General features: G+C 37.2%; 1 protein-coding gene across 11 annotated transcripts in view; it reads right to left on the reverse strand.

The window, feature by feature from the left end:
* TENM2 (teneurin transmembrane protein 2) overlaps positions 1-26,987 on the reverse strand; it is a 641,052-nt gene that overhangs the window by 491,780 nt on the left and 122,285 nt on the right. For all 11 annotated transcript variants that reach the window (XM_049829391.1, XM_049829390.1, XM_049829388.1 and 8 more), the window contains exon 3: positions 9,184-9,459. In XM_049829391.1, the coding sequence (XP_049685348.1) occupies positions 9,184-9,459 (276 nt within the window). The remainder of the gene's footprint in view (positions 1-9,183; positions 9,460-26,987) is intronic.

Here is a 26,987-nt window from a genome sequence, read left to right on the forward strand (position 1 = left end):
TTGTGACCTTCACACAATGATGTAGATACAACTGCATGCAAAAGCTCTTTCCCTCTGAATTTGGCAAAAAGGAAGATCACAGCTAGCCTCAGCGGTTTGTGAACCCAGCTGCTGCAGGATTTTCCAGGTAGCCTTAATTCACCACCCTATATTTCTGTCTTCCTCAGTTTCCTGGCTAAATACTGGACTTCATTTCCCATGTCACAATTCCTGGTTGCCTTGGTTCATGCAATTATGTAGGGGGCATTCATATAATCCAAAAAAGTCACTCTGAAGGAAGAGACTGCACAACAGGACACAGCTTCAGCCAGGTCCTCATATTATATGGACAAAAAGCACAATGGTCAAGGCCCAGAAACCAGAGCATGGCATAGACTGTGGCAGAGGTACTGAAATCACTGACAACTCAGAGAAAAGACAATTTACAATTTTTACAGACACTGAAGGGCTGACTCAAATGAATGGGCAAGAAGATTACAGACACCCATGGTATAAGACCTCACCACACCATGCATAAGAGATTTTTTCTTCTTACAGTCCATCCATATTTTCTATGATTATGAGGGCTAAAAATTCATCTCTCTCTGGAAGAATAAAACCTGAGATCCTGGTGTACATCTCTCTGGTCAACACCGAACTGAATGGAGAAATCTAATGGCTGCCAAATTGCTGAATTCCAGCTACAAGCAACTGAATGTGAAGATGGCAATTTTTTATCCTTTTTAGGCCACCTAAGCAGAGCTGTTGCTGTTGCCACATGTGCATCCTTACTCTCTAGAATATCACCAAACACTGTGTTCCAAATAGTATTTATTTAGCTCTTTCAATGTACTTGTATGTTTAGCACTACTTCCATCACATCATCCTGCTAACCCACACTACAGTGTTATTGGGTTATATTAAAATTGTAACAGATGTTTAAGATTTTATATACTGTCATTTCATATTCATGTCTTCCACAAGGCTTTAAAGTTTACCAGTACTACATATCCATTTTTTGTCCTTAACCCCATCATTTACCCTCCTTCTGCACTGAATGCATAAGCCATTTACCTGGACAAAATTGTAGTTGATGTGTAGTTAAGTCTTTAAAAGTCGTTCCTGCTAGTCAATTCCCTCATTAGGAAACCACTTCCTATTAGAAGTGCCCTCAAGTTTTGAGAGCACATCAAAATTGGATCCACTTAAGCAACCGAGCTTTGATACTGTGGTTAATGACTTGCTAAATTTGTCATTTACAAAGTACTTTACAAGCCTTCCTGAAGAAGAGATGAAGTATGCCCATGCATGAGCTAACCTCCCCAGCACTCCTTCTTAAGAAGTCTAGTTGATATATGACGTACGTGATTCCATTTTCTGAGTCTATGACATTTCATTTAAATCTCATCGTTTCCTTAGGACCATCTGGACCCTTTCTCAGCTATGAACAGATCGTACAACTGTGGCAGCTTCTCTTCTCTTCTCTTTCATATCTGTCCCTCCTGCTCTTTCCAAGCTACCTGGGTTGATCTGGGAGGGAAATGGGCACAACATTCCTAGACAGTACTAACAGCTGAAATTAGCACTATACTATGCAATATACAGTAAGTCTACAGCTTCCCTGCTTCTTCTTGTACACAAAATATAGATATACTACCTCAAAATTATAAGGGCATATTATCTTCCCCCCCCTCCTCCAATTAAAGACTACACAGATCTGCTCCAACTGCATCACCACTGCTTAAACACTCCATTTTAACAAGGAAAGTCTTTCCCATAGGCAAAAGTGAATATTTCTTAGTAGGAATATTGCTTAGTAGGAAGCAAACTTAATCTCCCAATGTTTTAACCCAAATAGAATTCCGACACCACGAATGTTAAAACCTTCTACTTCCAAACTGGTCTTACCACTCAGAGACATTAGCACGCATACAACACAACCAAAATCTTCTCAAGAGTAGAATCACAGTTTCACCATAACCTTTTCCGCAAATTATGAAGTGTGAAATAGAAAGCTGAATAAAAATTAAAGTAATGAAATATTGAGAACAACATGGCAAAATTAAAACAGTAAACATATGAAAATAAACTCCTTGCTGTCATCTGTCTGGTGCCTCTTTGTAAACTCCTCTGATGCAATAGTATCTTTTCTATTGTAAGTCTAAGTAGGTTATTCAACAACATCCCAGGATAAGCCCAGATTATACTGCTCATAAAATTGAAGCAACAGTAAAATACGAGGTCAGTTTGAATTATGGGGTGGTTTTTGTTTTTTTGGTTTTTTTTAAAGATTTACTTTATGTATGTATTTGTGAAATCACTATATGAAATTACCACTGAAAACTTCATAGCAGGGGAAAAAAGAAAGGAAAATAGAATTTCCCTGTTTTTTTCATAAGATCCAAGAAGAAGTACAACAAATAAATACAGTTTCTCATATTTTATCATCATTTTCCCAAATTCATTTAACTTTATTCATGGTATTCTTTTTTTTTTTTTTAATAAGTGATATGCACACATGGCATTGTTTGGTATTCAAACTTTCAATTATTATAATAAAAAACACCACCAAAGTAGTGTGGAAAAAATTATAGCGTTCACTGTCACCGATATGTCTAGCATAGCAAATATTGATGGATATTGAACCTGAAAATATTTGTGAAGCATCCTACAACACCTTTCCATATGACTTGAATCCTCACACCTGATGCTAGAGACAGGCTGGCTCCAGTGGAGTAGGGAAGATCTTCTCCAGGAAGAAAAGGGGATGAAGTGAGGAAAGGGAAGGCGCATGGCACTACTGGATTCAACGTCAGGACTCTCCAGGTTCATTCCAGTAACGCGCCACATTTCCACACCTCACAAGGTACAGCTAGGCTATCAACACAGAAATGGTTCTGTACATTCAAAATTATTTGCTTTTCATAGGCATTATCTACAAAAAGCTACCAAAATCACAGTGTTTTATTGCAGATTTCTTTAAAACACACACACAGATTACCACAGTATGACCTTGAACTATTTCCCTTGTTTTGCTGAAGATTGCTTTATTTGAGATTGCTTTATTTCTTCCCATTCATTCTTGTCTTGCTGCTCAATTCAGCATCACTACTAGGTAAGATAAAAGCATTCCTTGATCATCTTTTTTGGTCTGACATTATTTTAATAACATGGTTTCAGTCCTGGAATTTCTCCTCCTCCCCCAAGACAAGCTTTTTTTCTGTTCTGACACACAAATCTAAACCAGAAACATCTCAAGTGTTTGGTATTATAATATCAGTGTAGAAATCTCATGATAAACATTTTATATTATGTCCCATTCTACCAGTGATATTATCCATTACATACAATAAAGGCACTATACAAAAAGTATCAAGGTTAACAACTTTCTACCCCAAAAAAGGTCTCCAACATGATTCCAGATGTTTTCTTTTTTACAACAGGAGAATCAGTGTGATCTAGATTCACATCAAACTGAAAGCCCTCCTTCTGGATTCTCTTTGGGTCTCTAAGTTCATTTCAGCACTCTGAAATATTACTGAGATCTGCTCTGAGTTTACACGCTATTTTTCTGTTCTCCTTTCTTCTACCTAGGATTATGTTTTCTCTTCTGTATTAGTGGTTTGTTCAGCTTTTCAGTCTCATCTGCCTAATGATGGTTGAATTTAATCACCTCCCTAACAGCCTGTAACTGGTCGTTTAATAACAGTGAAGCCAGGGAGACAATTGCAGATTTGTTGCAAAAACATTCTGTACATCAGTCCTCCTTAATTATGACAGTTCGGTTTACATGTATTTTTATATTGAAAATTACTTTATTTTACAACAGGTTTTGAAGTTTTGAGAAGAACATAATTTTCAACTCAACTTAAAAAAAAAAAAAAGAACAACTCACCTTTTAAAAAAGTAAACAAAATATAGCCCTGGAAGAGTACTTGCTTCAAGGCCACTACCTAAACACAGTCAGCACCTAAGCTTTACTCTGGAAATAGGAATACTGTAGGCTTAGGAAAGAACACATGACAACTGATGACAAGCGCTACTTTTGAAAAGACTTCCATGATGTTTTGGAATAAACAGTTACAGGATTTAATAAAAGGAAAGAAAAAATAAGCTTTCGGGAACTCTGGTATATCCCCTATACTCTGTACCTGTGGGTCCCCACAAAGAATTCTCTCTACAAAGCTGACACATGACATCAGAGATGAGCTATATGTCTAATTGACTTTTTACATTTGTATATATCACAAAAAGATTAATTTACTTAAACCTCACAACTCAATACATCATGTTGATTAACAATTTGGTGACAGATTTGCTGTTACATATTCACATTGCCATGTATAAAGAAGAGATGGCCAGATCGAGACGGAAGTAAAAGCTGTGAGATATAAGAAGAATTTAGAGCCTAATCAGACTCGTGAAAATAAAAGTGTTGCTTTTCAAATTGGATCATCAATAAGGTGTTTTGTTAGGAAGAATTTTAGTATACCAAGTAAAAAATTGAATTTAAATGAGTTTCCATTATTTCAATTTATCTATAAGCATTTCAAACCTGCTAATATTTCAAGGTTCACAGAATTCTAATTTATGATAAAATTAAATCATACTAAATCTAGAAGTGCAGAAAATGGTCATAAGCTTTGTGAATGGATTTGAATGGGAAACAAATCATATTGTTAGAGCAATTTTTAGAAATTAAGCCTCCTCTGTGCTACTTAGAGGTGTACTAAAAGTGACAAAATAGATTTAATATTACAAGAAAAGTGAGAGGTATAGTTTTGTTTTTTGTTTGTGGTGGGTTTTTTTTTGTTGTTTTTTTTTAAGTGCAATGATATAAATTGATAGCATCTCAATATTAAAAAAAAAATCACCTTTTGGAGTTGAACTACTGTTTTGTAACACAACAATTGAACTGTATCAGGGGAAAAAGCTTCAACGGTACATTAAATAAATTCAGTAGTCCTTGCACCATGAGTTCACTCTAATATTGCTAGGCATAAATGGATAAAATCTCATACCAAGAAATGTCTTGTTTTATGCTAGTAACCTGCAAATCTGAAACCATATCAGAGAGCAAATTTCTCTTGAAGTATAGATTCTTGTTACTTCCTCTTGAAGACGAATACCTAGCAGGTTATTGATCTGCTTCTGAAGGACATAGTGTTTATTATGTAGGAAACCACTGCTGGGCACAAGCGTAAGAAATTAATGATGGTTTTGTAAGTGTCCACACTGTGGTGCTGAACCAGTGGGGCAACTGTCAATCTATATGATAATGCATCTCAAAACTTCATAAAATCAGTGATGTGAAGAAGCATTGATTTTTGAGCTAACCAGAATTTGTGAGAGAGTAAGACTAAAAAGTTTACTGAAGTTAACACCTCTGTGTATATAATAGTTGCTTCAAACTTGCATGATTTTTTTTAAACACCCAAACATACAGAAAACCTTATCACAAAAACCTTTCCAAGTAAAAATGAATTCCACATACCGGTTTGTTTCTTGTGTGCTATTTGATCATGTCCTTCTTTCTCTTATTAACATCATTGTTAGAAAAATTACCTATTTAAAATGGATTCACTGCACTGTATTTCCAATTACTTAATAATTCACTTAGTATAAGGAAGAAACTGAAATGCAAGCAAACAGACTCATTCTTTTATCAATGTCTGTGACAGTATGTATGAAAGTAGGTCCTGAGATTAAATTTTCTCAGACAAAAGGTGTGGCAAAGTGCTTCCACTGAAATGGAGACAGTCGCCTTCAGTGAAGTGAATTCATGCTACAGAAATGAATCCCAATTGTTCCATAATGCCAGGATTTCATTAGTCAGTTTTTTTATTTGAAATTATGCACAGTAGCCTTATCAAAACTATACTAAAGTCATGGAAGCTGTCATGTTTTTTGTGAATGGTTTTATTAAAAAAAATAATAATAAATCAATTAATCAGTCGCTGATTCTTTTTAAAATACTGAATTCCTTGTACACACCACTATTAGTAGATATACATTTCCTCTCTGGTTTTGACAAAGAAATGTATCCTGCTATGCCTATGGAGAGGAGATACTACTTGAAGATTCAATTTAAATCAACAAAAAAAAAGACTACTGTTACAAACAAAATCAATTGCACTTTTCTGAGCTTTCTTCTATCAATATAAAACCTGTAATTCAGTTTTGCCTTGTTTGCTTTGACAAGCAGTTGCTTGTGTTTCTAGTGCCTGGCACGCCGGCTTTGTTGAAACCGAGACAACAGTCAGTAAGTATGGGGAGGAGCCTAAAATAAACATCTAAAAGAAATCCTCTTCTGAGAGGCATCCAACATGTAACAAATTAAATTTTATCACGAGTAATATGCGTAGCAGAGAGCTGGTTTCATTAGCTGGTATCAGCTGCCTGAATAGTTGCTCTGAGGGTACAACATCAGGGAGATTCCTTTTCACCTTCTGGGCTGCTTTTGGCTGGGGTAGAGTCAATTTTCTTCACAGTAGCTGGTATGGGGCTATGTTTTGGATTTGTGCTGGAAACAGTGTTGATAACACAGGGATGATTTCCTTACTGCTGAGCAGTGCTCACACAGAGTGAAGGCCTTTTCTGCTTCTCCCCCCACCCCACCAGCGAGGAGGCTGGGGGGGCGCAAGAAGTTGGGAGGGGACACAGCCGGGACAGCTGATCCCGACTGACCCAAGGGATATTCCATGCCATATGACGTCATGCTCAGCACATAAAGCTGGGGAAGAAGGAGGAAGGGGGGATGTTCGGAGTTACAGCATTTCTCTTCCCAAGTAACCATTAACACGTGCTGGAGCCCTGCTTTCCCGGAGATGGGTGAACACCTGCCTGCCCATGGGAAGTGGTGACTGAAGTCCTGAGGTGGTACACTCCTTTCCCCGTCTCGGGGCTGATTTTCGAACTCAGGAAGGCTCGCTAGGCCTCACCATAAGTGTCATGAGTCGGGCAGTGAAGCGACCCTTGGCCGCGCCAGGGACTCTTACACAGCGAAGACAGGGAGACACGCTGCGCGTCCCAAGGACTCCTGCTGCCCGGCGGAGGCGGGACGGGAGCAGGGGTGGCCAGTTCTCATAACGACCTGCGGCCGGTTCTCTCTCGTAACAACCTTGAGACGTTACGGTCCTCCCCTGACAGTCCTGGGGCGTCCCGTATCTGTGTTTTGAGTTATTCTCAGTCTCGGAGTTTTCCAGCGCAGCTGGGATTCTAGCCATTTGTTGATGACGAAAGTCAATCATCTCCCGAGCCTGTAAAGAGCGGTACTGAGTGAGGCCCTTTGAGCTCTCCTGGACCGCAGCGGGCTGCGACCAGCGTTTCCCTCTGAGCGGGACGCCTCTCGGAGCTCGCAGACTCTCCCGTTTGCGAAAATCGGAGGTCTGTCGCCAAAAGCCAGTGTGACCTGGGCTGATGCTCTTCGCTCCTCGAGGCTCGAGCCTTCGCCCGTTGAGACCAATGCCAAAGCATTCGACGTGAATGTTTTCACTGACCTCAAGGGGAATTTTTCACAGGTAGACCTCCTTTTCTCTCTTATTCTCTATATGTATTTCTCTTAGTGTCTTTATGCATGCGTGTGTACTAACCTGACAAGTCTATAATAAGTAAGTCATAGCAAGTATATATTATGTTATAGCAAGTATATTATAAGATGTTAAGTAAGTTATAGAAGATATAAGTTAATACTTTAAAATTTATACTTAAATTACTGTCATGATTTTTATTCTACTGTGAAAGAATTTTAGGCTGCGATTATACTGACAATCCCTTTAGATGTAAACTGATCAATCTGGCTGCACCTAGACTCCGACAGGAGTTTAGAAAGCAAGGGGGTCTTCTCTGAACCTCATGACTCAACGGGAGGGTTTCCCTTACCATTTCCCACATTCCCTTTTACCCTATTACGTTTTCAGTCCCCATATACATAAGTTTAGTTTAATTCTAATATAATTTTCCTGAATGCATTTCATCCATGTACTAAGTAATAGAGTGAACCTTGCCATTGAATTCTGTGAAGTCGCACTGTTATACAAATTTCTATTAAATAATCTTTCTGTTGCTAATACAATTGGAGGTGTTTCTTTAAGTGATCCGAACCCCTCTCTCTCATTTTTAATCCCCCCCACAACAAGTCCTTGTTTTGCTTTGCTTGGGGCACGTGCAGCTTTTGCTTTACCTATTAAACTGTCTTTATCTCAGCCCACGAGTTTTCTCACTTCTACCCTTCCAATTCTCTCCCCCATCCCACCGTGGAGGGAGTGAGCAAGCAGCTGTGTGGGTCTTAGTTGTCAGCTGGGGTTAAACTGCGATACCTTCTCAGAATGGCAAGTATCAAAACATTTAGTTCATATTTTAACTAAGCGGAGTTTGCACCTTCATCACCCTATAGGATGGAGGACAAATTCCTGCAAATCCACTTTTACTATTTTTCCTCTAGTTTAATTTAAAAACATGGGAGCACAGAAAATTCCCTAGGTAAAAATTTTTAGCTGATATATATGAAGAACATGAATCTGGGTTATATGAATTTGAAAGGACAGCTGGCTTAATGCAGTTTACTTTGAGAATCAACCAATGTCTAGGCATTTGTCACAAATGATTGTTACACTGTCCAAAGTCTCATTTCTATGAACTTAATGACCATAGTAAACAGAAGTGCTTTGCCTCAGTCTGATGCATAGGTTTGCTTTCTAAAAGCCCCCAATACCTACCAATAAGCAAACAGCAAATTAATTTTATTTTTTTATAACTTCAAAAACGTGAAAAACCACACAAAATTAAATCTGATTGTTACAAATTAGCACCATTGTTACAGCTAGTAGCGTATTGTAGATTATCAATATTACCTCAAGCTGTGTATAAAAATCACATACAAGAAACTATTTCTCTCAAGAAATTTCTTTCTGCTTCTCATCATTAAGATTAATTTAATGTACTCTGAGCACAAACTTCTGTGAAAGATTATTGCGAGGAAAGTAAATTGTAAGATAAAACACAAAATATATCATATTATACGATATACATGTCATAGAGTTTCCTGATATTGATGCTAAAACAACCCCAACATTAAAAAGCAGCTTTAGTCAAACTGAGAAAGAAAAGTGAAAAATTAACCTTTAGGAGAATACTCATGCATTTTGAAGCATGATCACGCTCTCATACACGTGCATTAAGAACATATTGAACAAAAAGGCCTACCGTTTTCCTCATCTGACTTATTTTCATTGTCGGAGTCGGTAAGCGTCAGAGCTGAGTTTTCACGACTTGACAGACCGGAACTTCGCCTGGATTTGATCCCTCTTCCCCACAGCCTGATGGCATGCTCTGGAGACATTCCTCCCTCCGTGTCTGAGTCAGCATCAGAGCCGGTGCTCAAGGAATAGCCTTGATGGAGTATTCCTATGTCTGAGCAGTAGCCGCTTCGATGGGGAGAGGGCTCACAGATTCCTAGTTCTGCAAGGGTAAAGTTTGTTCCTAGAAGGGCAATTAGAAAAAGAAAAAAAAAGGAAAAAAAAAAAAAGAAATTTAAAAGCTAGGGGATTTATTTTAAGTTGGAAAATAACAATCTTTTTAAATTTCTGTTAACTATGCTGTGTAAGCCTCTGTAACGTATTACATACAGAAATCTCTGGTGCTCAGATCTAGCAACTTAACTAAAACATATTGAATATAGTTAAAATGGATGAAATACAGAAAACAAAGGTAGGAAAGGTCTTTAAATTTTAGGTTACTATTTTGGCTCCAAATAATTAATCACTTAGGTATGTGATTAACATAAAGCTCATGACAAGAGCTAATGACATGACCTGCTTTATTATATACCTAACCTTATATTTATAGGACCAGAGCATGAGCTTTGAAGTTGAGCATTTGATTACTCAAAAAGAGAATTTTTTTCTTATGAAGCTAATTTTCTCATATATAAGTCTTCCATATGCTAATTTTCATATAGTTTCCTATTTCACAGAAAATAAACATGAATTTGGGAAAACAGTTTACAGATCAGGATCACTTGAAAGAATGCAAATATATCAGCAGTGTAACATGAAACCTTGTCACCAGCTTTGCACTTTTACATTTGGTGAGATTGATGGTTTAATATCTCCAATAGAAACCAAGATAGACCTTATAATCATTGTAATTGTTTTCTACCTTTTTTACCATATTCAGGAATAAAGCATGCATTGATACCAAAATCAGGAGGACATTGGGTTTAAAGGCAAAACTTTCAGGAACAATGTCAAAACATGTGACCTTTAGCAGTTAATAACGAGTCAGTGGATAAAGTCTCATACATTTTTAAAGCACATGGAGTCCCCCAGGGTTCTCGGAAAGTATAGACTTGCTGGCTGATTTCTGCTTATGTATTTGTTTCCTACAGTAACGAACAGGATGGTAAAAAAATATATGGAAATATTCACTGGTCTTTCAAAAGTTTTGAAAAGCAGTGATTTTAGCTTCATTACATTGGCCTAAAAATGAAGAACAAAGACAGACTAAGTCACTGGCAGTATAACTGCCAACTATTTAATTAATTTCTTAATTCGCAGGGAAATTAGATCTGTGGTCTGTTTTTCTAAAAAGGTAGTTTTATTTTTTCCAAAAGTAGCTTATATTTTCTCCTCTTCCTCTATGTATTTATCAGAATGAAGCTATACAGTAGATGTTCATACACTAAATAAAAAGCACACTTAAGTGTCATCTATTAACAAAGATGTTAACTTTTTTTTTTTTTTTTTTTTTTAAGTGTTAGAACTTCTTTCACAGATTAGCGAGGCAAGATCATACAGTATTAAATCTATCTGGTTCATCTATCTGTATCAGCCCTCTCTGGTCTCACACCTAGCTGTTAAAGTATTTTTTGGATATGGGATGTATGCACATATCTGCAGAAAGGAAAACTAGGCCCTACTTAACTTTTATTCCTAGAGCTCATCAACTAAAGGAAGGTGATGGATTTCTTCTGGAAAACTGAGCTACATCTTCATCCAGCAACAGCTAGACAGCAATACTGAGGATGACAGCAGGGAGAAGACATGCTCTCTCTCTTTCACCCCTAGGTTAACCAGCAAACAGGCCAGCAGCAAGAGTGGCCAACAACTTCAGGTAAAGAAGTATCACTGCCTGGATGCTTCTAAAGAAATGAAGCATTTAGTGGCAATGTTTAAAAAGAGTATTAAAAGGTTGACATTAAAAAAGCCAGCTTTTATTCCTCAACACCAAATTAACCCGAACCCTCCTAGTTAGGAGTATATTTTAAACTGCCTTGTAATATTTATTCTAGTAATCTGAAATTTTGTGGTTTAGTCAAAAGCAATGAACTGAACAGTCCTAAAAATGAGCTTCTCAAGTGCACTTCAGTCTAAATTTTTTTTATTTTATTTTTTTTTAGTAAGTAAAGAGCTCTGGCATGATAGATGAAACTAAGCTACTTTTAAAGAAAATGTACGTTTTAATCAGGTCCAATTTCAGTAGAAGACATTTAACAAAAGCAGCTTGATTGATTAGAGTTTTGTTTTAGCCACATGAGCAAACTAATCTTAGACTCATAAAAAAAAAAAAAAGGTCAAAACCAAGCCAAAATATAAAACATATATAAAAAATGGAGTGAACTAAAGCCTACTAGCCCCACGCTTTCTGACCTACAGAGGCAGAGTGCATCTTGACATCAAATACATGTTAAAATTACCAAACTCATCATGAAAGTGAAGTTTTTCAAGTTTTCCTGTTTGCTGTTGGCATAAATGTCTACAAATACACACCAATTATGAATATATTAGCTTAATTAAGCTGGTTTACATACACAGTATAGCATTTTAATGATATTCTGTGGATTTTAACAGCCATTACAAGCCCAGATGATTTCACTCTGATTAGCATCCTGTATTGACGTCAGAATCTGACTATAACATCTGATGCAAAAAGCAATCTGCAAAGAAATTCTTACTTTATTTGTCTGACTAAAACGGTAGAGGCATTGAAAGTGGAAGGAAAATATAGTATTCACAGAAATCATTCATCCATTTCAGTTTTATTCTCTGGGAACTTGGCACCATCCAGAAACATGGAGAAAAAGATTTGAAAACTGACCAAATTAAAAAAAATTGAGAAGTGGATCAGATCAACTCAAGAACACAAATGGAATCAGCCTCTGGGAAAGCATTTTCTATGCTGCTTCTCAGAAATCTCCTTACAGTCTTACAACAGAAAATCTCGAGCATCCTGATGATAGACATGAAATATTCTAGAGATTTCCTTCTCCAACAAAAACATGTTCTTCTCTGGTAGACTCTAAGTAAGTTTTATTTATTAATTTTCAGTGTTTGCTTTGCAAAATATGTGAGACTGTTCTGTAAGACAGCATACAATGGCTGAATAACTTGTCCTTGGATACCCATGGGTAACCACACAAGAACATATTTTGGAGACATTTTTCGCATCTGTATACATACATACATTTTATATATACATACATATATAAACCCATTTTTCAGAGATATATTTTATATTTAAATATATAAAAATGTATCGATATATATATTATACTTCCTGATACCTTCATAGCCCTTAAGTTACTGTAAAATCTGAGGAAAAGGAGGTAGAAACACTATAGTTACGTTCTCTAGACCTATTCTTGATCTGGATCATATTCTCCTACATGCCTCATTTCTCTAAAATGAAACTGTCCACTTCTCTTGAATAACATATGAACTGCTTTCACTAATATAATATTCTCTTATTTGCTCAGCCATTATTGCACATTAAGGTATTAATGGCATTAGTAGACTACCCTTGTAAATTCAGATAATGGATAAATACACTTCTGCATGCACAGAAATCATTTGTTCAATAATTCATAGCAGAAAGAACCCTACTATTACTTTGCAAATAAAGTATAGTCTCACAAATAATGAGAAAATATCTAACTCATTTCGTATCTGCTCAGTATCCTGGCAGGATACTCCCTACGGGATCCTGATGACGGGAGGGTTACCAAGAACAGTGCAGCCTTCCTCGTCCCCACTGCCAGTAGAAACTACAGCACCTATGGTCTGGAGTGAGGAAACAGACACAGCCTGGCCTGGGGTTAAGGTTTAGTGTCTCCTTCAAGAAGTATTTTTCTTACAGCTCTTTAAGTGATTAGAAGATCAAGAAAACCAAGATCTCCCAGAAGAAAAGCAAAGGAAGGAGGGCAGCAGTACCTGTTGCTTGCCATGCCCTGGGAATTCAAACTGTACCGCTGTGTATTCACAGAGAAAAATCTGGTCCATGAGCTAAAGTGCAATACGAGCACTAGCAGTCAAAGCACATGGATGCCTTCTGACAGTGTTATACAGCATGCTCTACCTCTAGGGCTTGCATGGAGTTGGGAGTAACTGCATTTTACTGAAACTTCACTTGCAAAGTAGGACTGAAACGCGCAGGCAGAATCCGTTCTTGCACATTCAAAACTTAAGGGTGTTTTCTTTCGGATTCTTGTAGCATCTACTACATTGCTGGTGATACTAAATGAAAAGAGATAAATAACATCCGATCTTTATCGGTGGAAAAGAAAGCAACCTCTTTCTCATGAAGAACACACCACACAGGAAAAAAAAAAAACCCAAAACTCACAAGGTTTTTTGCTTTTTCATATGCCACAGAGCTTACTAGCCTCCATCCTCAGTCCCTTCATCTCCACCTGCAGAAATCACTAGACCATTTTCATTAAAGAAGTTAATACGATCTGCTCTCTTAAGGTGTATGCAATCTTTCATACAGAAATAGACCAATAGCATACTAGTTTTGAAGTGTAGTATAATCTTATGTGCTTGATCATCATTGCCCATAATCTACATGCTGTGAATAGTCCCTCAAAGGAGAAGAAAATAAGATGTTTTCCTTTTAATTAGTACATTACTTCTATTATCTTTTGATCACATCTCCTTTTACAGAAATTTACTACTGAAGTTATTTAGTATATAATACTTACTAAAAGTGTGTTTAATTCAATGATGTACAATTCTACTCATCGTCTCAGTGAAGACTAAAAAGCATTACCATATAAGCAAAGGTTATTTTCACCTAACCTCTCAGCAGAGGTCTTATTTGGGTCATTACAAATTGCATGAATTGCCCTTCTGAAGATTAATCTAATCCAGCTGTGATCGCTACAAGATGCCTCAGAGGAAGATATCTGAAACCAGTAATGCACAGATATGATAAATTTGCCTTCAACACTAGATCAGCAGTTCAAAACTGGGCTAAGTCTAAAATCAAAAGGATAAATATCACTTAGATTCTTTGCTACTATAATCAATTACAAGAAGTAAGGATAACAAGAATACATTCATTTAAGATATTTCATCCTTTCTCAAATTTTTGTTATGTTCATAGCTATAATGATTTTTGCTGGCACAAGTACCACAATTTAGCTCCAATCTGCGGTATATGAAGAGGTCGTTCCTCTTAACAAACTCTGATGCACACTTAATTTTTCTCAATTCTTTATGCATTCATTTATTATAATGACAGGGACAACAGCTGATTACAATCTCATTTTTTAATCTACTTACTGGAGCCATTTTTTACATTTACCCTTTTTACTCATCTTCCTTATCCAATAAACAACTGCCATCTTTTTAATCCACTGTATTTGACCTGTTTCAATACTATTCTTTTCCCATGGTTAAAGATCCTGTTCTACAAAATGTTTTACTTAATTTTGTTTCTAATTCTACACTATCAGATACTCCAAACTGAGACTTCAAACCTAAGCTGAGGGATACACTACTGTCTTCCTGCATTTTTATAGCTTTTCTACTATTTTATTTAGGATTTTTGAAAAAAAAAAAAAAGAAGTATTAATGTAAAAGCCCTTTATTTTATAAATGTCCCTCTCCCCTCCCCCACCTCCCTCCTTGATGCATCATTATAATTTATACTGCATCTTTCTGGTGGTTTAAATATACTTACATCAGAAGTATCCTTTTCCTGTAACATACAGGAATTTTAACCACGTAATCACAATGAATAGCTTCTGTGGCAAATCTAATACTAGCATGAAACACGCCTGGAAAATTCTCTCTCTTAACATCATTGATCTCACAATGACTGCAATATTCCATTTCTGAAGAAAGCACAAATCCAAAAAGAAAAGCACAAAGAAAAGATAAGCTCTTCGTTCACTGTGATCCCTCCAAGTAGAGGAAACATCCCCTGGCTTGGGAGGCCAGGTAAGAAACAGGAGATACTAGTCACTCTAGCCATGACACTCAGCAGCGTACAGCGGGTTTATGGGCTAGCTTTTCCTCCCCATTGTTATATTTGCAAACATGATTACATAAACTGAACTGTTTACCTGAACTCTCCTAACACTCCTATTTCCTAACTCTCTATCCATTTTCCCCTAATAACAGTCCTTTGGTAGCGTGGGCAAGGGGCAGTGTAAGCTCCTGTGGAACGAAATCTCCGCTGATCAAACGCTAAAAATACCTGAGAATGGATTCCTTAGAAATTAGAAAGTAACAATAATGAACAAGCTATACCTCGTTCTAGGTTTTAAAATCTATAGCTGGGGTTTAACAATAGCAGGACATCCTACGTGTTTCTGTTACTGCCTACTAAGAAGATTGGCAGATGACATGTTTTTGTGTAAGATTATTAAATTCTAGGTATTGCTAGTCAGGAAAGCGAAACATTTTCTAACTAAGTGAATGTGAACTTTCACCACTTAATGATGATAAATCTTACTTTCATAGAGCACATTTGTGACAAAGCCAACAGGAAGTGCTTTATGGATGTTACTGAGAAGTATGAGAATACCACAGAGGTCTTGATGCCCATCTCCAGTGTGCTGTCACCCAGCCCGCACGTGCATACGTACGTACACGCCCCACTCCGGTAACACTTGCTACAATTTAGAATATACATGTACATTGTGAAATTTTGTTACAAATACTAACACAGTAGTATGCAGACAACAATTTTTAAAATTCAATAGAAACACAATGGTTTGCTTCAATGTGAAACTCCGGCAGCCTCGGTCCCTTCTGCAGCAAACTGACTAGAAGCAGTAAACAGAAATGCATACGCACATTACAACACGTGGTTTGAATTTGAAATATATTTTCTAGCTTCTCTCATCAATGACAGCAAAATCCTTTAATTGTCTTTTTTATAATCCTCTTTCTGCCTTCCTTCTTTCTGACTCGGAGATTCCCAAGCCTAATACCAGCATACAGATGTTTCTCTTTTTGACAATAAGGCTGTTGACAGTATTAATACAGTAGATTCATATCCACTTTAAAAAATTATAAGGTTTATAAAACCAGGCATCTAATGAGATTTCACTCTAGCTCACAATATTACATAACCTTCAGTTATGTGATCATATTCTATTTTTTCAGTAAAATTTCCTCCTTTGGTGAAATGACTGTGGAGCCACTCTCATTTCTTTTTAACCTTCCTCATTCAGTCTTTATATACCAAACAGAGAATATAGTATTTTTAATTACTTCATACACATTTTCTGCAGTTGTGCTGAATGTAGTCTCTGAGAACACCTCAAACACTACTTTCTTTATCTTCACCTCCTTATAGGGTGAGCTTTTATCATCCCCATTTTATAGTTTTTAAACTAAGGAAAGGGAGAATAGAACAGCCTCTTTCCAGAGCACAAACTGATTTTGGCAGAACAAGTACCATCTAAAAATTGTATTTCTGGTATCACCTTATGGTGATGAACTTCTTTTTAATGACATGCTGGTTTAGGGCAAAGTACGCATTTATCGTTTTCTCCTCAAATGCTGATGTTGATTAAGGACAAAACTAGATTTGGGAGGACAAGAGGATGGAGCTAGGTGGCAAGTATTTATTATCTACCCAACGCAGCCCAGGTTAAAATGTAATTCTTCAGGCTAACGTTGTACTTTCTTAGGCAGTCTTTCATTTATTGTAAGCTTTCCAACTTTTCCAAGCTCTGAGGAATGGTAAAAGGAGAACAGCTTCATTTATTACAAAGGGATGTGTTATTCCTACAGATCTGTCTGTTCTGAAACCTGAAGGAGACAGGAAAAAACCTACGCAATTCTGTAAGCAATTGCTCTGCTCTCCTCTGCTGCTTTGCCCTTCTGTGTTCTGCCTAGGCGCACTTCTCCTCCTCCTCCTGGCTGATTAAGTGCCAGCAGAACGCTAATTCGGGGCTGAGCCTCCCCTATTACTGCCCGTGCGGGTGCCTGGCAGCAGTGCAGGAGGAGCAGCTATGGGAAAGTCCTGCTCAGAGCTGACCCCGCAGGCGGGCAGCCGCTCCTCGGCACACGTGCAAGCTTTCATCAGTTCTGCAGGCAAACTCCAGCGAATCTATCATATTTCTGCAGAGATGTGGAGACAGAGAGCAGGGAAAGGTTTTCCAAACTTGGAATCTCTGATTCGAAGGACGGAGATACTTCAGTTTAATGAACACAACGGTCATGTGATGTTTCTGCTGCAAGCAAAATCACGTATTTTCTCTACCATCATTCTCAGAACCAGCCAGGTACTCCCTCCTGTCCGGTCTCCAAACAAATCAACCCAAAGTAGAAAGAATTAATGGCAAATTTCAACCTAAATACTTTGATCTATTGAAGTTTTGAGGTGTTACTATAAGAAACGTATGTAAACTCAAGGATATGCAATGCATTAACACGTAAATAAGATCTTCCTTTCTCAAAGCAACTTTAGGCCTCTCCATGTATCTACTTATCTCCACTGAAATGTATCATCTACCGTTTAAAAGGCAATGACTGTTTTGTGATCAAAATAAAATTAAAAATCCACAGGGTTGTGTGTGCTGAACGTGCACAATGTATACCTGTATTTGCATAAGTACGTGCCGTGTCAAAGATGGCATCCTGGGCAACCTCCAGCAGGAGGAAGAATAAAATCTGCTCCTTTTAGGGCTACTTAGTGTATAATAAGACAATGAGAATGACTAGTAATCTAAAACAACTCTAATCCTATTTTCTGCACTTTTTGTTAAAGTGACAAAAAAACATGAGAAAAGTTTTATATTTAAAACTACAACAATACACTTTTTTCCTATGTGAATGAGACTGGAAATGCTTCCACAGATGTGATAGTAGACATTTTAGCATTCTGAAATCAGTTGTGCCACATCACTCATGTCCGAATACATTCACAAAATTACAAAGTTAACAATTGGGCTGTTGTGCAGCATTGGGGACTAGCAGAAACTAACTTCCACATATTAAAAAGAGAGACCTAAAGCAACCCACAAAAACAGTAACTGGGGGAAAACCAGCACAGATTCTGTTCTTTCCATCTGTGAAGTGTAGGCAACAACATTGTGCTAACACAACTGTCCAAATGATCTAGCGTACCTCTGCAGTGACAAATACTGCATTTTGGGGATAAAATCTGTACCAATTCACAGCTATGTTCTCTTATACATTCCAACAAGAATGTGGTTATCAATGACTAAAATTCTGTTCCTATTATTTTTTATATTACAAGCAGCAGAGAAAGAACAGAACATGAAGCTTTGTGGCAAGTAATGTCGTTCTTGCTGTAAACTTCCCAGCTCCTGTCCCAACATTATCAAAGTAACAGTGGGTTTTGGAGGGGGGTTGGGTTGTTTTTGGGTTTTTTTTTAAATAGAAATTTATGAAAAGGAGTTAAAGGACATATTTTCTATTCCCAGTCAATAATGACCCAAACTAGGGAATAATTTTGTTATATGCCTGTTTCTTCTTTAGAGAACATAATTTTCTAAATAAAATTCACCACAGAAGCACAAAAAAGATAAAGAATATACTGCATTTGTGTACATAAAGTGATTGCTACCATAAAAAAAAACACAGAAAGAATTATTTTCAAATTGCTTTTTCATGTTAAACAACCTGTTCCAACACCTGATATTATCTCCTGTCACACTAGCATAGTATTTTACTATGAAGGAATAACAACAGCTCCACGGAAAATGCAAACTTCAAAGAGGAGTCAGTTTTAAAGATAGTACAAGGAAAGAATGAAGTGCTATCCCAACAGAGAAGAGCTAGCATTTACTATCTGTACTGTCTATCCCTGTTTGCAATGCACAGTTAGTCTCCTTTGGCACAAAGTAGTACAATAATTAGACCATGGTACCCACAGAATCTAAAATCGCAGTTTCCACCACTAAAAAATGGTATGAGTCATTTGCATTCTAGTCTAGCTCATGAAGATGCTGGTCTTCTGGTGTAAAAGCATTTTAGTTATGTCAGAAAAGGACAGTGAGTTCTCTGGTCTCCAGAAAAAAACAAAACCAAAAAACAACTCAGTTGACAGATATGAGTACTTTTGGATAAAATCACTGTACAGCTACTAATCTTCATTGATACACGAATCTGAGTTCAATTATTAAGAAAGATTTCTATGAAAATCTGTAGGAAACTACCAGAGGATAAATTAGCTGGTGATAATTTGTTGAATTCATCAAAAGCCTTTTCTTATTTTCATACTGTTAAATCAAGATTTGAAAAGCAGTAAAAAATATACCACTGTTCATGACTTGATAAATAAGCCGTGCTATCAAGAAACAGTAAAAGTCATAGGTAATAAGCTTGCATACTTTCATAAGTGTTTAATTGGAAACTCTTGAAAAACCTGAATCAGCTGTCATCACAGACGAAACCTTAATTGTTTTCTTTTATACCTTGCTTCACAAGTTAGGAACATGGGTAGTCTATATTTTATGAAGGTCCCCAGGCACATATAAAGATTCCTTAGCTCTAGCAGCTGTCAGCTGTTTAGTCACAAGGTGCTTCTTCACTGTAAACATCATGTCACCTAGAAATAATGGTAATGTAAATTGTATCCTGTACAGTAGAATAAAAGAAGTTTAAACCATTATTCAACTCGGAACTTTTGTAATTATATTCTGAATAATGTTGCTCATAACAGGTTTTAGAAATGCCAGAGATGACAGCCTTTAACTCTGCATTTCTAATCCTGCTAGGAGGACAACCAATAGATGATTGTGGATGACTCTGAGGACCGATAAAGGAATTCATCTAAAATGGAAAGAAGAGCTTCCCCCAAAATTCAAACAATTTAAATGGAGCATCTTATGAATTAAAAAAGCATATTGAACAAATCCATATAAATTTTATGCCAAACTTAAAGAATAATGAAATTAAAATCATTTGAGCATTATAATTTTGAAGAAAAGAAAATATTATAATCAGGTATCAAGGAAAACAGATTAAGGTCTTTGAGACAGTATACCTACTAGGAAACAGACACAACCACGTTTTCTTTTATTCATCATTTGTGTTCATTTTATGAAGAGATCAGGAAACGTCTTTATTTATTTGATTGAATTATAAATTGCTTTCAGCTTTTCATTTTTAATCCTAGTAAAATAATTAGTTATTTTCACGGCCAGTCAGTTGTAGTATTATAAATGGAACAGTTGGCACCAATTCAGATTACTATTGGTCCTGAACTTTGCTACAGATGAAATACACACCCTTAATACAGGATTTCTTTTATCTACCAATAGACTATAATTTGTAGACTGCATATACAATCGCGAACACAGAAACTGAGTGCATCCTGGCCTTTCTGGCTGTACAAGAGCTGCAATGTTATAGGCAACAGAGCAGCAGATCCATCAGTTCCACTGCTGGAACTGACTGGTCTTACCAGGCTTCTGCAGAGCTATGGAAGGAAGAAATATGACCTCCTTCCAAGCACCTCTTTTCCTTCCCTACAGTGGCATTTTCCACACACACACACAGAACACACTGCTATCCTGATTTTTTTTTTGCTAGTCACTGTAAATCCAAGTGCAACATCTTCATTTTAGCCTGTTGCACTTGGGCCACTGTGCTGGCAGGCACACGCTGTTCTAACATTCCCTTCAATTACTCTTCCCTTCTTCTTCTTCAATGAACAGAAGTGAAGATCTGTGGTATGTGCCAATAAGGAGCTTATAGATGATGTGTATTCTAACTTTCTGCTGTTTGAAACTATGTCTTTGTTTTTATAAAACTCCATTTTAATAATAAGGCCAATTGTTGCCCTTCTGTTGTCCTTTCCCTTCCATTTTTGTCTAAGATTTGAAGGACTGCTGGCACTGACTTTAATTTGGTTAATAACAGAATGGAGACGCAAATGTGCCAAGCAGTAAGTTGAGCTCCAACCACCACTTCAGCACTGAGTTTAACAGGTAGCAGTGTGCGATCTTCTGAAGAGGCAATGTCAAGATACCTCAACTAAAACTATGATTTTGTCAAATCTTCTTTTATGTGTGGCAAAATGTTGACCCTGATTTTTAAAAACTTTTTTTAAAAAACTCATTTTTCCCCACTAGGTCAACTATTCTACACAAGAACCAGTTGTACTAAAAAACACTTTAGTGCCTAGCCTTTCTCTATTGCTTAGTTCTATACTCAATATCTTCAGTCTAAAACCAAAATCTTAGTGAGGTGTTATTATTAGGAGATAACACAGTAAATACTACAAAGAGAGCCAGACCAAAATTTGGTTCATTTGAAAGAGAGTTACTGTGCAGGCAGTGTTGTCTGACTACTTTTAACACACATGTCATCTTGCTTTGTAAGTGCCTTTACTTGCTTCGTAAGTGCCTTGGAGATCAGGTGAAATGATAAATTCACATCTCACTGATAAAGGTCAAGTATACCTAGGTATCGTACGATGCCATTAATTTTTTTTATTATTATTATTACTACTACTGTTATTATTTACTTTGCAGACTCCAATTATAGAATTCTTTGGATTTAACAAGAGGGAGATTAGATTGACTATTCATTAATCCTCACACTAGTTCACACTTTTTAACCTACCAACCATTTTCAAAGAAGCATTGTAGGCTAGTCCACGTATTTCCTTTTTGCCTATATGGGAGTCACAGGCAGTTTTCAACCTAAAATCAGGTTTGTTTTGAAAAGGAGTATGGAGTAGGTAAGGACAGGACTGAAGACTAGGGATGGAAAAAAAATCTCTCTCCTACTTATAGGATACCTTGGATGAGAGAGCTTGCCCGTTCTGCTCCTAGTATCTTCTTCCATTATGTGAAAACTGACAGAAATACTGTGGCTGTGTGGTACTGTTGTATAGCTCTTGCCTGTGGCCTTTCAGTCACTGTCTTATGTGAAAAAATTATTTTCTTAATTACTGGTGTGGTAGAGCACATGAGCAAAGCTGGCCAGTAGCTTCAGACGGCTTAAGCTACCATGACAGACGGGATACTTCACAGATTTATCCATCACTTTCAGACTGATGAACCTTTGATTCAGCTAAGCATATTAAAACTTGCCAGCAGATCTATTTAAATTTCAGATCTGTGGTTCTGAAAGGCATTTGGTTGCTCTATTTTCTTCTTTGTTATTTTCTTAATGACTTCAGAACAGGGAACAGGCATACATATTGGAAAACTACCCTTGATTTAAGTTCCCCTACAACTTACTTTTGTCATGGAAACAGAACACAGCATATGTTTTATAGCACTTATTTTTTTTATACTTTTTTTTTTTTTTTTTTAAACTGGGAATTTGGCAAGCAATATGCAGGGATATACAATCAAGGAGAAAGCCATTTCACCCTTCAGTGGGAAAGCCAAAAGAAAGAACCTTCAACCCAAAATAGTGAACAACCTAAAAGTTTCCAAGAATTTCTGATCTGGAAAGTCAAGAGAGAAATCTATAGCTAGATAATCAGAAATGTACAGTACTGATCAACTGTGGTCCTGTAAGTCATTTTAGGGATAACTTTAAGAAGTGCAAAATGGGGGACCTACAAATCAAGTCATTCCAAGTCAACTATGTTCTCTGTAGTGGGGAAAAAAACAGTTTTGGTTTTTTTAAGCAGGAATGATCTGCACAAAATCATAAAATGGTATGAAAAATGGCCTGGTAAAAATCAAGCACTGAACTAATCATATTCCTGTTGATTCTTTTTAAAATCACTAATATCTAAGAATATGTTTGAAAATGAGCTCTAAAGTGAAGATGCTTTTAAAATTAAATGCAGGTAACATGCATGAACGCCATGTACCACACATCCTCAGGAACTACTCGCCCAAATAAATACTGTACACTGACCACATACATATCAGAATTTTCCAGTGTGTTTTTGTGGGCTGGAGTGCTCTTGTTATCACTGTCTGTCCTCCATCACATAGGACTGGCTTGACCAGTCACATCTAGCCACAATTAGTAAAGCCTGATTTCAGAGGGCTGGTAGCAGAAAATTTGTGAACAGGGAACTGAAACAATCATCATCAGGCATATGCTCTCTTCTAGCTAACCCACTGGAGCCATATTAAAATGAGAAAACCACTGTCATTTTGTTTCCACTTTGCCTAAAATTGTGGTGTTTTATCTTTGACCTATTTAACAATACTTGCCTCTTCAGAGTTCCACTGCAGGCACAGCACACAGCAAATGGGTAATGCTGCCGAAAATTTTCTTCCATTGCAGGCTAATGCCACTGCTATTCTTTTATCAGCTTTTAACACTTCTGTTATCAGCAAATTGCCCTTTTTGGAGGGGGGGGAAAGAACCCTACAGAAGTCCGCTTTTATGAATGCCTCAAGCCTTCAAAATTAACAGTGAGAATCTTGTGGTCACTGTATACTCCCGTCTTAAGAGCAGCTGTGGCACTGTATAGTTTTGGTATTAAGTACCGTCAAGCTTCCTTTCAAGCAAAGAACTATTTATCTACTTAACACAGAACACAACCAACTTTTGTAAGTTTCATATATTACATTTATTTCAAAATGCTTGGCATTATTAATCTTTTTTATATTGCTAATATAAAGATTCTGCTTCAAAACCTAAAAACCCGGAAAGTTTATTTTTTTTTCTCTCTTTTTTGCATTGCATGCACTGATGAACTAGCCTGCTCAGCAAGCATTTAACAGATTAGACACTTGAACATGGTTTCAGGCAATGCTCTCTCATGTTTCTGCGTATTGCCTGATAAACACTTCAAAGTAAACCGCTCATAAATATGAAATGAAAAGCCAAGAAGTCGTTATGCACAGCTTTGAGATACAAATCTCTTTATTCCCCTCTGAAGTGGAGTTTGATTGACATAATGAGTCATAGATCCTGTCCAGGGACACACTGCCTTATCCCCTTTTCCTCAGGAGACAGGGAGTCTTTAAAGAAATCCACTTCAGAACTTTCTGATAGACAGCTACAGAAAAGTTGAACACTACACAAATTTATTATTTTGTATTAATACCTACTTTAGCAGCTGTGACATATGTCAAAGATTGATTCCAAAGCCACGAACAGGCCCTAGCATCCAAACCTTTTAAAGGCCGCCACAGCCAAGATGTATATTTTATCTAGTTATCATCAACACGGCAAGGCAGGCCTTGGATCTGCAAACAAAGGAAGACTTTTGGAGCCGGAGAGGGCCCTTGCTGAGCCCGGTACCGCGCCCTGCTGCTGCAGGGAACTGAATATCCACGGGGCCCCTTTGCCACCTTGGGGAGCAACAGCTCCGTTCCCACCCGTTCAGGAACAGTTATTCCTAACAGCGCGTCGTGAAGGCACAGGCGAGCCCTTTTGGCTTGGGCGAGTCCACTGCCGAGCCTCACACGTTCCCTCTGGTGTTTGCACCAGCAGCTCCTAACTGCAACACTGCCTCTCACGTAGTGGCAGCACAGAGCTCTCCACCGCCCGCTCTACCTGGTAGATGCGTCTGGCCTTGGGGCAAGAGGGTGGCGGGGGAGGAGGGGAGGGGAGGGGAGAGGAGAGAGGGGGTAGCCGGGGGGTGCTGTCGCCCCGAGGAAGCCCACGTTGCTACGGCCTTCGTTGGAAGGCATATTTATCAGGTACAGACACCTTATAGTCATTTCCTATACTTCACGGGTCTGTGCCATGAAAGAGGTTAAGACTTTCATGCGAGAAGGCAGTTACAGTCATTTAGCCTGAAAAACCTCTGACATGCTGATTTAGATACTGCTGTTAATAAATGATACCTATATGAAAATGACAAAAACTATGGCATGTCTAATTGTCGGCCATTGCTATTCCACAAAACGTCTATTCCACAGAAAGTTGAGCTTTAAGCCACCACAGTGAAACTGCTGATCAGTAGCACCATAAACAAAATGATGATCTAATAAATTGCTACCCTACAATGTTATATTCACAACCTGCATTTGTAGTATTTGTGGAGGTCTTTAGAATGAATCCAGCAAATACCTGCCTAAATTGAGATGCAACTTCCGGCACTTTATTTGCTAGACATACTGTATGCATTAAATTATAAATCGTCACTGGCTTTTTTTAGTCTCTATTCCCCATGAAATAACCATACATAAAGTATACAAGATTCACCACTCACAACTTCGCTTTCTTTTGTTAATGGTAGTGCTTTTATTAACATTAGACACAAGCCATTCACATAATTTATACAGTAATACATATACATCATTAAGATTTAAAAAGCAACAGTAAAAAGTTAGCTTAATTTGTGGCGTTCAAAATGCACTCAAAAATATTTTTATTTTGCCAATAAAAAAGTTACTAGCTATAAAAAAGCATATAGTGAGACAATGAAATGGTAAGAAGACTAAATATTAAAAGAACTGAATTCATATTACATGTAAATAATGAAACATTCAAGCCTAGTTTTGCAGCAAAAGGCTGAAAGGGAGATTTAGAAGCTTAAGATGATGAAAAAGCCACAACGTGGTATCGCTATCCATCTACAAAGAACATTGCTGCCTTTCCTCAGTCCTCAGTGACTGAGATTACCAAGGCATTATTTTTCCCTCTGAAACATTTATTGTTAAAAACTTTTACTATTTTTATTTAATGTTTGCAAATTGCAAACACATTTTGACCCTGGCCTATATATTGTGAGCACTCTTCCTTCTCTGCTGCATAGGATCATTCGCATCTTAAAAGTTAAAAGTTTGCACTGGCTTTTCTAATCGCTAGTAAGCAAAATATATTTACATCAAAATATAAATACATGAATTGCAGCAAATACTGAGCAAAATGGGGAAGTGGTGAAAAAGCTGAAAACTAAATTAAAGCTTATGACTATAAACAGGCATTTTTCAATTTTGCAATTTTTTTATTATGGATTGCCCTTTCTATGTAAACTAAAAAACTTTTGCCCAAATTGCAACTGTTTGTAACTATTTTGAATATTTGTGAGGAATCATTATCGTACATACAACTAAGGAATTATGGGCATGCATGTTGGCACATAGCTGAAAAAAACTGTATTAATTTTGACGCATGTATTATTCCAGTGTATTGTTGATAAATTGTCACAGTGAAAGCTAAATAAGGCATCTGAAATGTTCTGAATTACTGAAAGTCTTCACAAGATCTTCTGCAGCACTCACAATTCCTATGCAATTTAATTAATATTAGACATAAGATTAACATTAGATACTTTAAAAAAGAACTAGACCCTAAAATAAACAATCCTTTTTGATGATAACTATGTTAGAAATAAAGTGTGTTTCTGTAAACTAACGTTATTTTAAGAGATTATACCTCTGTTACTGAGCTTTCATTATAAGATATGAAATATTTTGATAGGGCTTCAAGCAGCATTAAGTATTCTGATGAGGCCCAAAAAGCACAGCTGTCAGTCATACCCTTGGCTCTGTCAGTCACTTCAGCACACTGAAACCAAGTTGTCTCCAGGATAAGTGCTCCTCGGAGATCTGCAGTTGCTGCTTGACCTACGGCTGAAAAGCAAGTGGTTTGCTCACTAGATCTATTAGCCCTTTGACTTCATTCATTCACTAGCTAATATAAATACATTGCTAAAGTGAGTGATTAATTCAATTTCTTTAGAGAGAGTGCTAAATTCTTGAAGCCTCTAGTATGACTATCCACGGAGGCTCCAAAACATTCATATAATTAGTTATTAATTATGGAATTGCGATTAGAAATCTGCTAAAAGCCACTAACTTTTTTAATTTTTTTCTTTTCATCTTCCCTCCAAGAATACCCTTTCCTTACTGCACCGTAGCTTCA

Source organism: Accipiter gentilis, chromosome 26 (genome assembly GCF_929443795.1).
Source record: "Accipiter gentilis chromosome 26, bAccGen1.1, whole genome shotgun sequence".
In the NCBI taxonomy this organism is placed as follows: domain Eukaryota; kingdom Metazoa; phylum Chordata; class Aves; order Accipitriformes; family Accipitridae; genus Astur; species Astur gentilis.